The sequence below is a fragment of the Oreochromis niloticus genome, linkage group LG12 (genome assembly GCF_001858045.2).
Source record: "Oreochromis niloticus isolate F11D_XX linkage group LG12, O_niloticus_UMD_NMBU, whole genome shotgun sequence".
In the NCBI taxonomy this organism is placed as follows: domain Eukaryota; kingdom Metazoa; phylum Chordata; class Actinopteri; order Cichliformes; family Cichlidae; genus Oreochromis; species Oreochromis niloticus.
The window spans coordinates 24,344,479-24,360,723 of NC_031977.2; the positions used below are offsets into that span (position 1 = coordinate 24,344,479).

Below are 16,245 nucleotides of genomic sequence, written 5' to 3' on the forward strand. Positions count from 1 at the left end.
AGTTGTCCATTTCACACTTTGAGAGCAATTTTGGCAATAAAATGACTGGATTTGATTTTGAGGAAGGAAAATGCACGACCTAAGTGTGCAAGTGTTAAACTAATTTTTCATAATATTGGGTATTTCTTTAATGTAAAGTAAAATAAAAATCCTGTTGTGAATTGTGAATAACCCATAATGTATCCATGTGGGTTTGCATGTGTGCATAAACACTGAAAAAATCTCAGGGGATGGAGTTCACAGTGCAAGGTAGGAGCTAATAAGTGCTTTATAAATTACTGGGTTAAAGTAGATCACAGAAAACTCAGATCTACTTATCTAACAAAATATACTTTTTTGCCTTTGTCAACAACCATCATGAAAATGACTACCATCTTGAGTTTTATCAAGAAAGCGATTATAAAAGAATGTATGTACCAATTTTGGGCATCCATCTGTGAACCATTTCCCTGTAATCTTAAGTTATCTGCTGCACTAAGATGGTTATGTGGGAAAATCCCAGCAGAGCAGCATACCTGGCACAAACAACCACACCACATCACATAAATCACGTTTCTTCTGCTTCTCATTTGGAGTTTTAACAGGTCATCGTGATCGTGTCTAAATGCACTTGGTTGTTGCCATGTGAACAGATGTACCCAACAAAGTGTCAGGTAAGTGTAGTGACTAATCTCGGTATCTTACAGCTGTAAAACAGAGAAATGCCATCACTGTTCACATTCCATGTAACTGGATATGTCGCATTTACCAACTTTGTTCTTTGTGATGAACAAAGACAAACATCAGACACACAAACTAACCACAGCATTTTGTTTTTTTTGGTTGGGTTTATTTTAAAAAAATGGGTCAAATATACAGTTGATATATATTTAATATAATTTAGATGCTCAAAGGGATGCAAACACAATGACAGATTTTCAAGGGTGGTTTTCATTGGCTGTAGAAGGGATGAGTTAAACTGGAATGTTTACAGTGGTGAGTTAAAAAAAAACAGGATGAACAGTATTGAGAACACATTACATTCATCTACTGGACATTAAAAAAATAAAACATGGATTTGGGGGGTGAGTGGGGGCGTTTCTGGAGTAGATGTTAAAGATTAAAAGACCCCTGAGGTACATGGGGATTTTCTCTTGCATTATCTCGATTCCTGCAAATATCAGCCATGAAGCAACAGAAATACGCGGTAGCCCTGTTTATTTTTTCTAACATAGCATGTTTTCCCAGGATCTTGGGCAGTCATCGACTATTTTTTACTTCAATCTATGACCAGGTGCAAACACCGAAAGCCATCCATCCAAGCTTCTGATCGCTCCCTAGCTACAAACATGACGGTGTGAAGCACGGGGCGTCTCTCAGATATTGCACTACACAATCACACCCTGAGCTCTGGAGAGGAAAAAAAAACAACAACAAAAAAGGGGAAAAGCAACAGCAGCTTTCTGGCAAAAGGCACAGTCATTCTCCCTTAAAGGGAAATCAGCAAAGAGAAGGGACTGGTGTTTTATAAAAATAGTTACTGTTACCGTTGCTTTCGTTTAGCAGAAGAGAAACAGAGGTGTTGATGGAGATGGTGATTTGTTTTGACTTTGAGCAACATAAAAGTTAGGAAGACCAACCGTACTTTTGCCAAAAACATCCTTGTTTTTGTTCCCCTTGAAAGATGTCAGTCTTTATCATGATGATTACATTAAAGAGAACTACACAACCATTGTAACAAATATTCCTTCGGTAGACAAAGCTGACTTGTTATTAGAGGAGTAATGAAAATGATCTCGCTCTGATCGTGACAAGGAGGGAGTCAAGTTGCATTTATGCATTTTTCTTTTTCTCTTATTTTAAAAAAAGGAAAGAAACCTCCCCAGCAAACTGCAATAATTAAGATGACAGAGAGACAAACAGAATCATATCTAAACCATATATTAAGCACAGATTTACTGCAAGTAAACCTAAAATCCTCTGCTAAAGTTAGTGTTAAAGCAAGGTTAGAAGACATACAAGTCCTACAACACCATTCCCCCAAAAATTCTGCTGCTAGTGGCACTGAAGCTTCAATTATTAAAATAAAAATAAAGTAAAAATTACAGAAAACATGACATTTCATGTTTGGCGTTTGAAAAACGAGAACACCATAAAGTCTGGGGTAAAAATCAGCTCTTTAGACGCCCTTGACGCTGAAGAAACTCAACATGGTGGAATGAGAATTTTTTTTTAAATCAGCTCACAGCAATAAAATTTACACCTGAGTTGACACCTGGCATAGTCGGTGCACTTTCAACTGGTGGGATAAGCCTTACAAAAGCTATGATGACAAACTCACAAGGCACCTTATGTTATCGATTAAATCCAGTTTAAGTGCACAAAAACACGAAGCTGGAGGACAGAGAAACGGCGTCCGATCACTGGTGTCTAACATCTCATGTCACGTTTGGACACTTTCAAAGCTTTGCTGATTGAAACCAAACTTTCTCTATGATATAAACATACAAATTCTATTACAAATAACATATAGTGTAAAAAAAAAAAAGACATTAACTTCACAGCCATTCCTTGGTTTTTAGCTGCTGTGGTGAAGTTACACAGAAAATACTAAAAAATAATTAATGCTGTGAGTGTAAAAAAATACAGATAAGAACATGACGCTCCTCCCCCAAATCAGGAAAGCACATGTTAATATTAACTGAGCCACCTCAGTTTTTCCAGAGCATTAAGGGTTTAATGCTAGATTAACAGCCCAATGCAAAACTGATTGGAAAAAGGTTGAGACTCCAGACAACGTGAAGGATAAATCAATTAGACTTGTGTTAAATGCCCGACTTTGACTCAATTCCTACTTTGTTTTGGTCTGCACATAAAGTTTCCCCCCGTTGTGCTCTTTGGAGTGAAGCCATTCAAGTTCATGTCTTTGTTTTTTTGACATACGAGTGCAAAATTCACATTGGAGTGCCAAGTCTTATTTTGGTAAATCGCTCCATGCCACAAAATCAGTAAAATGCAGTGAAGGTATTGCTGAAAAAACAAAAAGAGACCGCTTAAATCACCTATTACTCTATGCAGATAAACTAAGAAGACCCTTATTGTTTCCATAGTAATTAAGAAAGTAAGAAGCAACCAAGTGCTGCAAATTAAATGCACTTAATTGATCGATCTGCAAGTGTGAGCACCTCCATAGCACATTTAACATGTCTTAATGTTAAAGTCCATGACAGAACAAGTATGAATTGTTTGGAAGGAGACAGCCTCTTCTCAGCATACCTGCACAAAGCTGTCACACCAACGTTCAAGCATCGACTGAGTCGACCGGGAACTCCTTCATATACCAAAGTATTCTAGAGCCAAATGTAAGGCCATCTGTGTGAAAGCTAAAGCTTGACTGAAACTGGGTCATGCAACAGGACGACGATCCCAACCACAGCAGCCTGAAATACTGCAGTGGGTCCTGAACAGAGGTGTGCACAATGAGTGCCCGCAAAAGAAGAGTGGGATAAAATTGCTCCTCAACTATGAGCGAGACCGATCCAGAAAACAATGACTCAGAGTTATTGCTGTTAAAGGTTGTTTTATGAGCTCTTAAATGCCTGTAAACCTGTGACAATGGAGGAAAAAGTTTACACGTCACATCTTATAGCATATAAACCAGAGCAGAAGTACAATTTTGTGTCGTTAATTCAGTTGAAACTTCAAACTCTTAAAAAGTGCTTGTACTAATATCCACAGACCATCTAAACCCACAGTACAGGGCTGCAGGATGGCAACATATTCAAATTCTCTTGATACTTTATCACTCCAGCTTCTCTGATTTTGTGGCAGAGATGATTTCTGTGGTGCTTTGTTTTTGCTTTTTGTACCTTGCATCAGAGATACTCAACTTGCTTTGACCTGGTGTCCCTTTGAAAAGTGATCGGATGCCACGAGCCAGTTAATAAACATTAATATTTATCAGATAAACTTAACAGTAATAATTTACTCTCCTGTAAAATAGTTTATTTTTAAAATACCTGACTATATTACAAGTAAATAATATCTTTTATGGCATTCAGCAGCTGGATTGTAGCTGCAGCTGCTTTGGGTACAATTAAAGAGCCGGAACCTCGTCTATCCTTTTTCTTTAGTAAATCTGAAAGGGTAGATAGTCCAGCTGACACTCAAAGTGACCCTGATTTAGCCCATAAGTTGAGTATTACTGCCTTAGGTGATGAAAATTCAACATAACACCACACACTTGCTTTATTCTCACATAAACTACAACGGTCACATCCAATGATGCACAACTCAAACTTAGATTTGGGTTAAAAATGAAAGAGCGGTGATGAAAATCTAATTCTGAATCCGTTCTTCTCTGTAAGTTTGAAGGAGTGGAAGCGGTGCTCAATCCATTTTTAGCAAAATGTAACAAAAGTTTCCCCTTTTTCACTGTAAAAAAAAAATAAAAATTATTATTATTATTTTTTTACAAAAGAATCTGTGCATAGAAAATAATACACATTGCTTTCAAAGTGCACTGAAGTTATACTTCAATACATAATAAAGCACAAGTGGGAGAATATCTAATGTAATAATGCTCTAAAATGAGCGCTCTTTGTCTGTGTACAAAAAAAAGAAAGAAAGGTGGGAGTTTGCTCCACACTGGAAACTTTGTGTGGAGAGTAAATGTCTTTTAAATATTTTAAATTAACCAATTTTGCAGGGAGTGCCTTCCCATCAGTTCAGGTTAAGTGCCAAAGAAATGAAAACAAGTGCACCTCTATAAAAATGACCAGAATAGAAATATAGAAAACTATTTTTTGCCTGGGCTTTAGGTCAATAGTCATTTGACTCTCCCACTCTCAGAGAACCTCAACATTAATAATCAGCACTGTTATAAAGCTCCGAAAATACATTCACTGTGGACAGTCTGGGTGGAGGATGTCAGGGTCTGACACTGGTAAACACACACACACGCACAAAGCGAGTGTTTGTGTGTGTTTCCACATACACAGTGGTATGCATTCATCAGACAAAGACTTCTTCACTCAAGTTCATGAGTCTGCTGCAATCAGGTTATATACCTGTGGGAGGGAACGACAAGCGAACACAAGTGTGTTTGTGTGTGTCTGAGTGTGTCAGCTTCACAGGTGTCTGCTGTCGTTTAGAGGTGTTGCAGGTGTTCCACTCAGCGGGGTCAGAGCAACATGTACTGGTTGTCTATTGCCCGCTTGCGACCGCGGTCAGGTTCCAGCTCATAGTCTGAGTCCCGCTGAGGGATGATGGGAGCGTGGGTGCTGGGGTGGCGTAGCAGGTTCCTCCTTCCCACTGACTCGCTCCGGCGGAGTGGAGGCGGGGCTGACAGCGTGGGCTCAGGGACCATGCCGGTGCGGGTAAAAGAATGGATTCCAGACTGGGAAAAGGAGCTGGAAGTGGAAAAGCTGGTGCTGGCCGTGGTGTTGGTGGAGCAGGAGGAAGGGGGCTGGCTGGAGCTGCGAGCCAGGCTGCAGTGAGCCAAGCTGGGCTCAGAGCTCCAGCGATGGAGGGAGAACGGGACGAGGAAAGCGCCTGAGAGCTGACCTGAGGGAAACAAGAGGAAATAAATCAGCAAACATGAGCTGTAGAAGTTGATTATATAAAAACTAAAAACCTCTTTATTCAGTCTGAATTTCAGATGTGCACTGATTCGCGGAGGTACTACAAACTACAGTGGAGCAGAACCACGAACCACTGGAGAAGCTGCTTCTTTTATTTGTATAAGTACGGGTGTACTGCCCTTACACGTGTTTGCATCACACTACTAATTCAGTGATAACACCGTTGGTACACATCATTATTTGAATGAGGTCCAAATCCACGAGTCTCACCCTGTGAAGGCGGGGTGGAGCCCGCCACTACGAAGCGGGACAGAGTGACAGCACCGGCGGCTCCACACTCCAGTGGGATAGGGAAGAGTCTGAAATGACTGAGCATGTCCATAACAGATGGGAAGCGCAGGTGCTGCACCCTACACTGACCCCATTCTGTCAAAGAGAGGCGCAGGTGCTGCAGAGAGGAAAGGGAAAAAAGGTTGAGGAAACAGACGTTTCACGTTGGCTGAATTGAATTCTTTTCCTAACCACAGTGCTCAGTGTTCACACTCCTTTATCTATGCTTGTGTAATACTTCCTGTGTATGCACAATTTTCATGTTTCCAGATGGGAAAAAAACCCAATTTGGGTTTCAAAAGACAGTCCTCAACTGCAGCTGTACCCACATACTGATCCGTACCTTTGCTTTTCCCTGGTAGTTGAAGGTGAGGACGTAGTCGCCCCTGCGTGTCTCACTCTGCCGGACCAGAAACACCCCATGTCCCTCTGGCCCAGAGCTCTGAACCAGGTGGGCCGCCTTGACGCGAGAGATGGGTCCATGGAACCAGGGGTAGGAGAACAGGAAGTGATCTGTCTTCTGGATTGCCTGCTCTGGCAGGGTGAAGGTGACAGGAGCTGTAGGGATGAACAAAGACGGCGAACGTGTTTGTTTCTGTCCGAATGTGCAAAACTGGCTGAAATAATTTAAACACTGTGTAAACTGTAATGGTTCAGTGTTCACTGTGTTTAGCCATCCTGCTTGTCTGTTTTTATCTTTGAGCTGCTGAAGAGAGCAAATAAGCTCTAAAAACACACCAGAAACCCGGTGACCATCCAGTTTAAGACAGAGGAGCGCTTATAGCAGACTAACGGGAGTATGTTGTTGTAGAGACTAAAAGCAGAGCTAAAGGAGAGCAAAACAGAAATAAAATAAATGTTTGCACTTCCTCTCGTGCTGTTACTTTATCTCTGGATCCCCACATGTGAACGGACGGGATAAAACAAAACCTCAGAAATATAAAAATAACAGTTTTGAACTGAAATACACAGCAACACTCTGATTATCAGAGGATGTGTCGCCGAGGTAACGTCCCCTCATCCCAGTACTCACGCTGACTCTGACTTTCTGGCTCTGAGCTCCCTCTGTGATTGGCTGGGGCAGAAGTGTCAGGCGGGGAAGGGAGGGGCTCCAGATCCACGCTGACTGACCTGAAAGACAAGAGCAGACTCAGATTATACACACATGAATGTTATTCTCTCTGTGGACTTTGCTTGGGATTATTTCACCACGCCTTAGTCACATTTAGGTTTGACCACAGTTTCAATAACACGGATTCAGCTCTGGGTGTACATAACCATGGTGATGAAAAGCTGCTAAGACGCTTTATTGTTACTGCATAGACGTCTTTGTGAGAATTTAGTCTGGTCTTTGATTTATTTACTTGTCACAAAAGGGAATATTTGAAACCTCTTTGGTAGTCTTAGCCTTTACTTGCTAGCTATTAAAAATAGCTAATTTAATACTATACTGCTATAATATTACTCTATATTTGCGACTGAGATGCAAATTGTTTTGCAAATTGTCATTTGTTTATTGAGATTTCTCTTGTAACCAAACAGCTGTTTGTCATAATGGATGCGATATAATCACATGTTGCTATGGAAAAATGTGTATTCCCCGAATGGTTGGCAGTGTTTCCTGGAGGTTTCTGGCTCTAGTGTCTGCTTTGGCTGCTGGCGGATTGCCGTGGCTTTCTGTAGCTTTTCATGTTTGCCCGCAAAAATTCACTAAGTACTAAGTCAGCTGTAGTAGAACTTGAAAAAGTGCAATGCATACCAAAAATGAGAAGGTTCTCCTTCAAAGTAAAAGTTGCGCAATCAGCACTGGAGCCACCAAAAGGTGCAGCTCTTAATTTGAAGGTGAACCTGCAGCAGCCACTCGCAACTGGTTGGGAAATACTCATTTTTCCCTAACAAGCAGTGGTTGGCAGATGTTCATAGATCGATCTCTAGGAGTGTGTGACTGCGACCTTATTCACTTGACCTGCATCGTCACCAAGTGATTAGTGGTCTGCAAAACCTCAATATGTAAGCTGCGGTCTCCCCATTTCACTGGTGGGGCTTTTATAAAGTGAAGATGTATATTTGAGTACGTGTCAATACATAGTGACACGTACAATACAATACAACACACAAACTGGTTAAAGAGTACAATATCAGGCAACCAACTTCTACATTTGCAACTACTGTTGAATATCTGAGACAATATGCAAACATTTAGACGCACAGTATAAAAACTGAAAGTTGAGCTTTTTACAAAATAAATAAATGAAAAAGTGGGGCCTAATATTTTTGACAGAAGGCCAAACATTGCCTACAGACTTCTATCTGCTTACCACCGGGCTAGGAAATGCATTACATTACTGAGGGTCCTTACAAGGATGTGTTGGTGGGGTGAGTCTACTGAACATGGAGGAAACTGCAGGCTGAAGGCAAACAAAGCCACAGACGGGAAGTGAGTCCAGTTGAGATCTGAACTTACATTTCTTCTGTTTCACTGCTCTCTCTCTCTCACACACACACACACACACACACACACACACACACACACAAGTGGTATATCTGGACCGCTTGTGCGTGCCGCTTCCCGACAGATGAGAACGGGAAGGTTAAAGAAGGAAGTTGGAGTAAAATCCTGCTTAAATGCTGACTTGAGTTTGCAGAGCAATGAATAACAGGAAGACTTTACTTCTCACTGTGTATGTGTGTGTGTTCATTCTTGTTCTTCTATCTTTGTGACAATCATTTTTTCCCTGAGTATGGACATCATTTCACACAGTCAGCAAATCTTCAAGGAATAGAATTTAGCCCTCAGCACACTTAAAGCACGCTACACCTACCACATCTGACCACATCTGAAGAAAAATGCGAGTTTATTTCCCTCACACTGCCTCCCTGATGTCTCACCAAGTGTTGTGTGCCTTTTGAGGTCCTCTGTAGTCTCCACATGATGAATCGCACAAATAAAACCACAGACTTTTGGACAACAAGCCTTTTCCACAGTAGACATTGTGAGTTGTACTGATAGGAAAAATATGGATGCTGTTAATAGGATTAAGAATGACTCTGCTTCACATAAGAAACAATGCGTTGTTAGATTTGGTATCTGGACCGTGAAAGTAAAGCTCAAGTGTAATTGTTAAAATTAATATTTACATTTGAGGCGTGTCTGAACAGCACTGCAGAGTCACGATGATCCAAGTGTTGCTTGGTGAAGTTACAAAAACTAAACCAGCTTTTAGATGATATTAGTGGGAATTTAGACAAAAACAAGCTGTTTTTAAAGGATTATCAGATGCAAAGTACTACAAACTTGATTTTACAACACTGGACTTTTATCTCTGCACGTCCTTTATTTTATTTTTAACACAACACTGCAGCAAAAGTTGATCCAGAATCATATGATTGTTTCCAAGCAGCCCTTCTTTGTTTCATCTGAACATCTTCCAGCTCCAACGCATTTGTGGGCTGCTTCCATTCAATTAATGCAACGCTCAGGCCAGCTGCTGCTCTAAACAAAGCCTTGAAGAATCTAACATGTACTTACTTTAAGACATTTATTCAAATTTAACGGCAGTTCTTTTTCGAAGTTCATTGTTTGTTTTTTTTTAGAGTGTGTGCACTTCCAGATATCTGCAGAAACGAGAAATGCCCCGAGATTCTCAGACCTCCCCCACACTTCCTTTCAGAGAAACGCACACTGACACACACAAATAGACAGAGATTGTCTTTATAACAAGAAACAGAAAACCTGTGTACCACTAAGTTTTATTCCAGGATTGGGTATTCCTGTGAGTACAGTTTGCACTGATTACTGCTTCAACAGTGCGGTCTGCATCTCCTTTTAGAAGATGACTGATAATTCTGTCTTCTTGCATGACTTCTACTCTTCTTAGTTTTCCCATTTCTTTAAAATTCAAAGAAATTTCTTTCTTTCTTCTTTCATTCTTTCTGTCCAAAGTAGAGAACTGATAGGAAATGAAGGATCACATGAAAGATCTTAATAACGGGGCCTCCAGGACTCTTAAAGCCATCTCCTACTTTAACTCAGTTCCCTTTGAAAAGCTACATTTACTGCTACACGTTCCCTCTAAACATCATACATTACCTCTCAAAGGTGTGCAGCGAACACTAAGTTGACTAATGGTGCTGTTGACTGATCAGTTAGGAGGAATACTTCAAATGGAGCAAAGTTGAAACCAGCACCAGTGCTGCACGGACAAACCAGAGCGAATACAAACTGTGCAGTTCAAGAAAAGATAAATAGGCTCGAGGCCGCACACACACACACCTGTTTGTCTACATATGCACATACATCAACATTTATTCTCATTTCCTTTTGCAAACACATACCTCAGGACATGTAAACATCCAACACACCCACAAACACTAAAAACAGCCAAGTGTTAAATATTTCCTCTCGGGATGTGAATTTCTGGGCTGACGCTCGTGTTTAAAATAACAATTTGCCAGATAAGATTTTTTGACTTTTTGCATGCTTTGTTATTCTTGTTGTTTATTCCCCTTTTGTTCCAATATAGACAAAGAAACCTTCATTATATAAAAAACCCCACAGTTTTAGGTTCAGCTTTTCATCACGATATCTTTGAAAATTTACTAAATCAATAAGACGCAACAGATAAATATCATTTTAAAAATGCCACGTAACACTACCAACGTACTGATATCAGTCAACAAAGCTGAGATTGGCCAATGCTGACATGTCAGTGCGTCTCCACTTTCCACTCAGAAGTGAAAGTACAGCAAGGAAGTACCCACAGCAAGCTGAGAATAAAAAGGCTCGTTCTGCACTATATAACTAATGTGATTGATGAATGTAATCTTCTACATACTTTAAACCATAAACAAAGTTTTCCCTAGCGACCGGAGGTTACCAGGGGGTTGCAGACCTGTCGCTATGCCTCTGTGACGTTACAGAGCTTGACTGAATATACTTTGAGTCTCTTGTGTGATATTTAGTTTTTGATTCAATCTTCAGTTAATTTACACTCACAAAAACAATGAATGGGTAAAGAAATGAGACACGTGTAAGGCAGATCACACAAACATCTGTCCTTGTTTTGTGTTTACACATCTCTCACCTGCTGCTGATGCACTCTTTTAGCTCTGTGGTCCAGGAGCTGACCTGCTGCTCGTTGTCCGTCTCAAATATCAGGCTACCTCGATTAACCTGCAGAGATAAAGATGCTTTAAAAAAAAACAGGCTGCACAAAATGGACATGATGCAAATGCATAAAATGCCCTGAACCTCTGCACTTACTTAGAGCTTTTTCGTTTATTTTCACTACAACCAAATTAATAGTGTAACAGGAAGGAATGCACAGGGCAATAAAACACTGCTTACTAATGTAACCACCGCAAATTAATAAGTAACAAAGCAGAAAAAAACCCCTCATAACAAAATGTTCTGTTAAATTTCAAAAGGTTTACCGTTAAAAAGGCAAATAGCTCGAGGGAAGGTGTGCTTACTGTGCTCCGATTAAAAACAAAGAAAAGCTGTCTGCACCTGCTACAGGAAAGCATTTCCTTGGTAAGGAGAGATACTATCAATATCAAGAGCCTCTGGGTGAAGCAGAACTTTTGAAATGAAAAACAAAGGCATGAGAGCTTTTTGTTAAATTTACTAAAAAAGAAGACAACAGTGAAAGTTAACACTTTTCACCACTGATGTGCAAAACCGCTATCAAATACTCGCTCCTGTGGTTGTGAAAACTTTGTAGTTCGCTTCTTCGCTGTGAACAAAGGCTGTAATCCTCTGCTGTGCACAAATGTGCTCAATAAACAAACAAAATGCCATTCAAATATCGCTGCAGATTAAAAAAACGGCTGGAGTGCAGCAACACCGCTGTCTGTTTGAGTGGTTTTATGTTTGATGGAGAGCTGAGCAGCTGGTGGGTAAAAAAACAGAGACTTTTTGGTGGAATATCGTTTCACTTCAAACCAGCAAAGTCTACTTTGTCAGTCCACTTTGTGAGTTTTGAAATGACAGTGTTTATCCTGTTCTGGCTGAACGGTGAAGATCTAAGCAATGTGGATATAAACAACTCAGCGGTCAGAGTCCCAAACTACAGTTTTGAGACGACTTCTCTTAGGAAACATTTTTCCATTTAGCTGTAAACCTGTACAAACCTTTAAAACAAACGTGTTAAAATTGTCAGGCATCTCCAGCCGGTTGCAACGCCGGACCTCTTGGATATCTGAGCAGTGAGTCGTCAACTTGGGACTGGAGGCCTGAAACACACAGTGAGTGCATAATTAGCGTGTGATACATGAGAGTAATTCCTCTGACGAACACATAAAAGGGAAAGAAACGGAAAGAAAAAGGGTGTCACAATTGTAAGCACGGCATCAACCTTCCTCATAAGCATGGCCTGATAATCTTTAACACATTTTTAAATGGGCTTGTGCAAGTATCAAAAGTGCAAAATGAGTCATCAGATACGAACGTGTGCCAAATTCTTTGAAAGAAACAGGTCAGGGTTGCTGCAGGTAGTGTACGAGGAAGCATGGTTTTTCAAAGAAAATCCTTTCACCTCCATTGTTTTTGCATAGCAGATGATGTGTCGGTGACATACATCACATTTCAACACTCGAGTATTATAAGAAAAACACAATCAGCCCATCGTCTTTTAAACAAAATTAGAACATTTTTTTTCCATGCAAACATCTTCTTTAACTTAGCTTAAAGCGTGCAGTGGTCAAACTTTCATGGTCTGTGTAGATTTGTTACTCATTTGGTTTTCCTTTTCTGAGAAGTAGAGAGTGTTCCAAACAGGAAATTGCCCCCCAAAAAAAGGATGTCATGCAACACTGTGTACTAACTCAGCTCAATCTGGCTCTCATGGGTAACATTTAAGAACGCTGCCAAGTAAGGACTCGTTTTTGCACTGGGGCCTTTTTCTATTTTGGTTAAGAGGCAGTTTGCACTTGTGCGATCACCTCTGTAGCTTTATTTTAATGTTGACCAATTAGGCTAAAAATACCACGGGACACAAATGAGCGTGACGCAAGCTCCCGCAGCAGGGCTTGAAGGCTGGCTGTGTTTGAAGAAACCTAAATGAGATATGAGGGGCTTTCTGGTGGCTGTTTGACCCGAGGCCCTCAGCATGAACTTGTGACACTGCGAGTTTATTCACCACCAACAAAACCAGAAAGTATCCAGGCTTCAATATACTAAAAAAATACAGGATACTCTGAATATAAGAGCACATATGGAGATATTTTCAACTTCTCAAAATCCCCTCCCAGTCAGGTGAACCTGAAGCCAGCTGGACAGAAGGATGATGATGTGAAAGGATCTTGAAAGCAAAAATACTCCATCCCAGGCTGCTCTCAGATGACTCCACACAGCTGTTGCAGACTTGTGACACACTTTACCTGGAGCAGTTTGCACTGGACCTCGCTTTAGTTTTTATTTTTTAAAACAATCCATGAAGACACATTTTTTGGGGGAAAATGTATTTTTAAAGAACGCTGAACAGATATACACACAAAAAAATCCACTAAAACAGCTCCGAAGAGCCTCCGAACCCCTACATCCAAACGAGTGGTAACAGAGCCAACGGCATAAACAAACACACATGCACGGACGAATGACTCAGTCAGCCATGTGTAAAGTGCCCGCGGCATGTCTGGGTCAGAAGTCACTGCTGAAACGAAGGCTGAGTGACAACTAAGAGAAACACATGTAGACAAGAACATCAGCAGCTACTATGAAAAGTTTGAAAACTACACTTACATGTCAGCTGCGTACAGTATTTTCATGTTTGACAACTGGAAATGTCAAATCCTGTCAAACCTTGACATTTAGTAGTCAGGCATCATGAAGACGAAAAAGGCTCTCGTCACTTAGTTTCTGTTACTGCATGTGTGCGAGTGCAAACTTGGTCATACAGAACAGAATATGAGAAAAGTAAAGTTCTGGATTGAACTTTTGATCCTTTATTTTCACAATAATCTGAAATTGGAGATTTAAATTTAAGAATTTAAGTGTGAACGTAATCACAAGCTGTAGCGACAACTCGTGACTCTTTACCTTACCGATTTATCTGACAATTATTAAAAAATGTGGCTCGCAAACTCCCTTCAGTCCAAGCTAACATCTGTCACACCCAGCTGTGTTTGACGAACGTTTCAAAACACAAATCTTAAACTGGTGAATCTGTCTCATGTAAGGGACAAGATTTCTGCTACTATCCAAGTTATATTTCTGTGTGGAGTTTGCATGTTCTTCTTCGGCCTTCGGCTCGGAAGACATGCATGTTGGCTTTACTGGTGATTCCAAATTGGTCAGGTATGAGAGCTAGATAAGGTGTGTGAAGTGTACAAAAGAAAGCACTGAATGGCTAAATGTGGCTTGCAGGTGCTTTGAGTGGTAAATACTGCTATATAAATGCCAGTGCATTTAAATACTAAGCAAACATATTTAAGGGAGCATTGGTTGCATGAAGGTAAACAGTGCACACGCAGAAATGTAATCTCAAAAGCACTGACATCAATTTATCTTTATCAAATTAATCTGTGTTCATAACCAATGCGAGAAGTTGGCCTGTGGGTTTCCAGACTGCACGACTGTCTGCATCTGTGCATTCAATTCAGCTTTTTGTCTTAAAGTTTTGACCAGAAATGGTGATTTGTATCTGGTTGTTTTCTTTGTCAGCCATGCTGTCGATTTGCAAGACAAAGTGCATCTCCGAAGTGCAGCAGATCCACCGAAGTTTGCCTTAATAAATGCGTCACAACTAACTGAACTCCGGTGTAGTCCATGCTGTGAAGCATTTCTTCACGTGATCTCTTCAGTTCCTGTGAAAAGCACATCACCAGCCAGACGAAGAGCATCAAATTTCCCGCGAAGTGAAACTGTGTAATTAAACAGACTTGCACAATAATGGAGGCTAACTAAATCAGCACCGTGAGAGAGCAGAAGTAGTGAAAGGAAACAGACGAGACAGTAAAAGACATGGCATCGGGCGGGTAAGAGGGAGGAATGGAGGGCAAAAGAAAGTGCAGGGAGGACAAATTCCACTGCTTTATGCACCGCATGAGTTTGAGCGCATGTGACAGTGCATGAGCCCGAGGAATGCCTATGTTAATCCTTTGCACACGCATAAAACAACACAGGAGCGCACTCATCAAAAGAATAGTTACCTTTCTCCCTCACAACCCTTAATGCTATGAGTTTCAACCACAGTGTCTAATATTATCACTAAAAAGCACAATGACGCAGACAGGTCAAGGATGTGACTCATTTAGAGAACCTGAGTCAGTGCAAGAGGAACTGATTAAAGGGAGCTCGCACCAAATTGCTGCCGCAGCTGTATTTCAGTCGAGTATGTTCACAGAAATTTACATCAGATTCAGCGTTACAAGTTTCAGGCTTTCTAATAATTTCCCCTGAAGAAAGATTGAGATAAAGCCAGAAAGATGACATAAATATACAGTCTAAGAGAAAAACAACAACGCAAAAAAAGTGATTGTTTTACAAGATTTCTATGAAAAAAATCATGTTGTCTGATAACAAACTGGAAGCTGAGTTTGAAAGCTAATATTAATCAAAGTTAAAAAAATGGATTATTAATTTAGAAATAAGAGGTGACAAAACTGTGCTCCGAATAATCCTGCTTTTTTTTGGCCACTTGGGGGCAGTGAACACAAGTTTTAAACATCACCTTATAGGTCGAGTTGCTACCAACACATCTGGCAGCCACAGAGCAACATCATGGCTCATTTCAAGTCTTGCTGAATTCAATATTCACTCTGTCTTAGCTCTGCTTTTGGTCTCTACCAACTCCCGAGGGAAATATCTGGCTTTTTAGCTGCTAAATACTTCACTGTGTGGATCGGTGAGTCGCTGACTGTCTTGGTGCTGAGCACTGAGCGGGGGGGTTTGTAGAGCTCACCTCGATAATGAACCACAACAGTAAAGCTTGAGCCTGGGCAGCCAAGCAATGAGGTGAAACTTACTCTAAAGCTCGGAGGATTCAGGTGATGATTATCTGGGAGTGCGTACCTACATGTGACCCCTCCGATACTCCTTCTTTGATCTATCTGAAATCTGATCTATGCGCCACATTTCTGTTTGTTTTTCTGTTTGACTCAACCTCAGCCTCTTTTACGCCACCCCATGCATCGTGCGGAAACGGGGATGCGTGATAAATCGGTGGCTCGAATATCATCAGCTCATCAAGGGAAGAATAAAATATCTGCTTATCATTTTGTCAGCTTCTTTCTACTTAAAATGATCTAAAAAGAGATTATATTTGAGCTTTGCACTAGAGTCTGAGCATCTGCAGCAAAAAAAAAAGCAGAAGAAGAGAGACGTTTGTAAGTTTTTTTTATCATTTAACACAGC

The 16,245-nt window shown here is 40.6% G+C and overlaps 1 protein-coding gene across 5 annotated transcripts in view; it reads right to left on the reverse strand.

The window, feature by feature from the left end:
• Positions 1–812: 812 nt before the first annotated feature.
• The window catches only part of sh2b3 (SH2B adaptor protein 3), a 61,612-nt gene continuing 46,179 nt past the window's right edge, over positions 813–16,245 (reverse strand). For 3 of the 5 annotated variants that reach the window (XM_005473444.4, XM_003451110.5, XM_019365641.2), the window contains exons 3-8: positions 12,024–12,125; positions 10,976–11,064; positions 6,925–7,022; positions 6,235–6,449; positions 5,832–6,009; positions 813–5,544 (exon numbers count right to left, since the gene is read on the reverse strand). In XM_005473444.4, the coding sequence (XP_005473501.1) occupies positions 5,162–5,544; positions 5,832–6,009; positions 6,235–6,449; positions 6,925–7,022; positions 10,976–11,064; positions 12,024–12,125 (1,065 nt within the window). In that variant the 3' untranslated portion in view covers positions 813–5,161. The remainder of the gene's footprint in view (positions 5,545–5,831; positions 6,010–6,234; positions 6,450–6,924; positions 7,023–10,975; positions 11,065–12,023; positions 12,126–16,245) is intronic. The other 2 variants (XM_005473443.4, XM_019365642.2) reach the window with 2 other exon arrangements.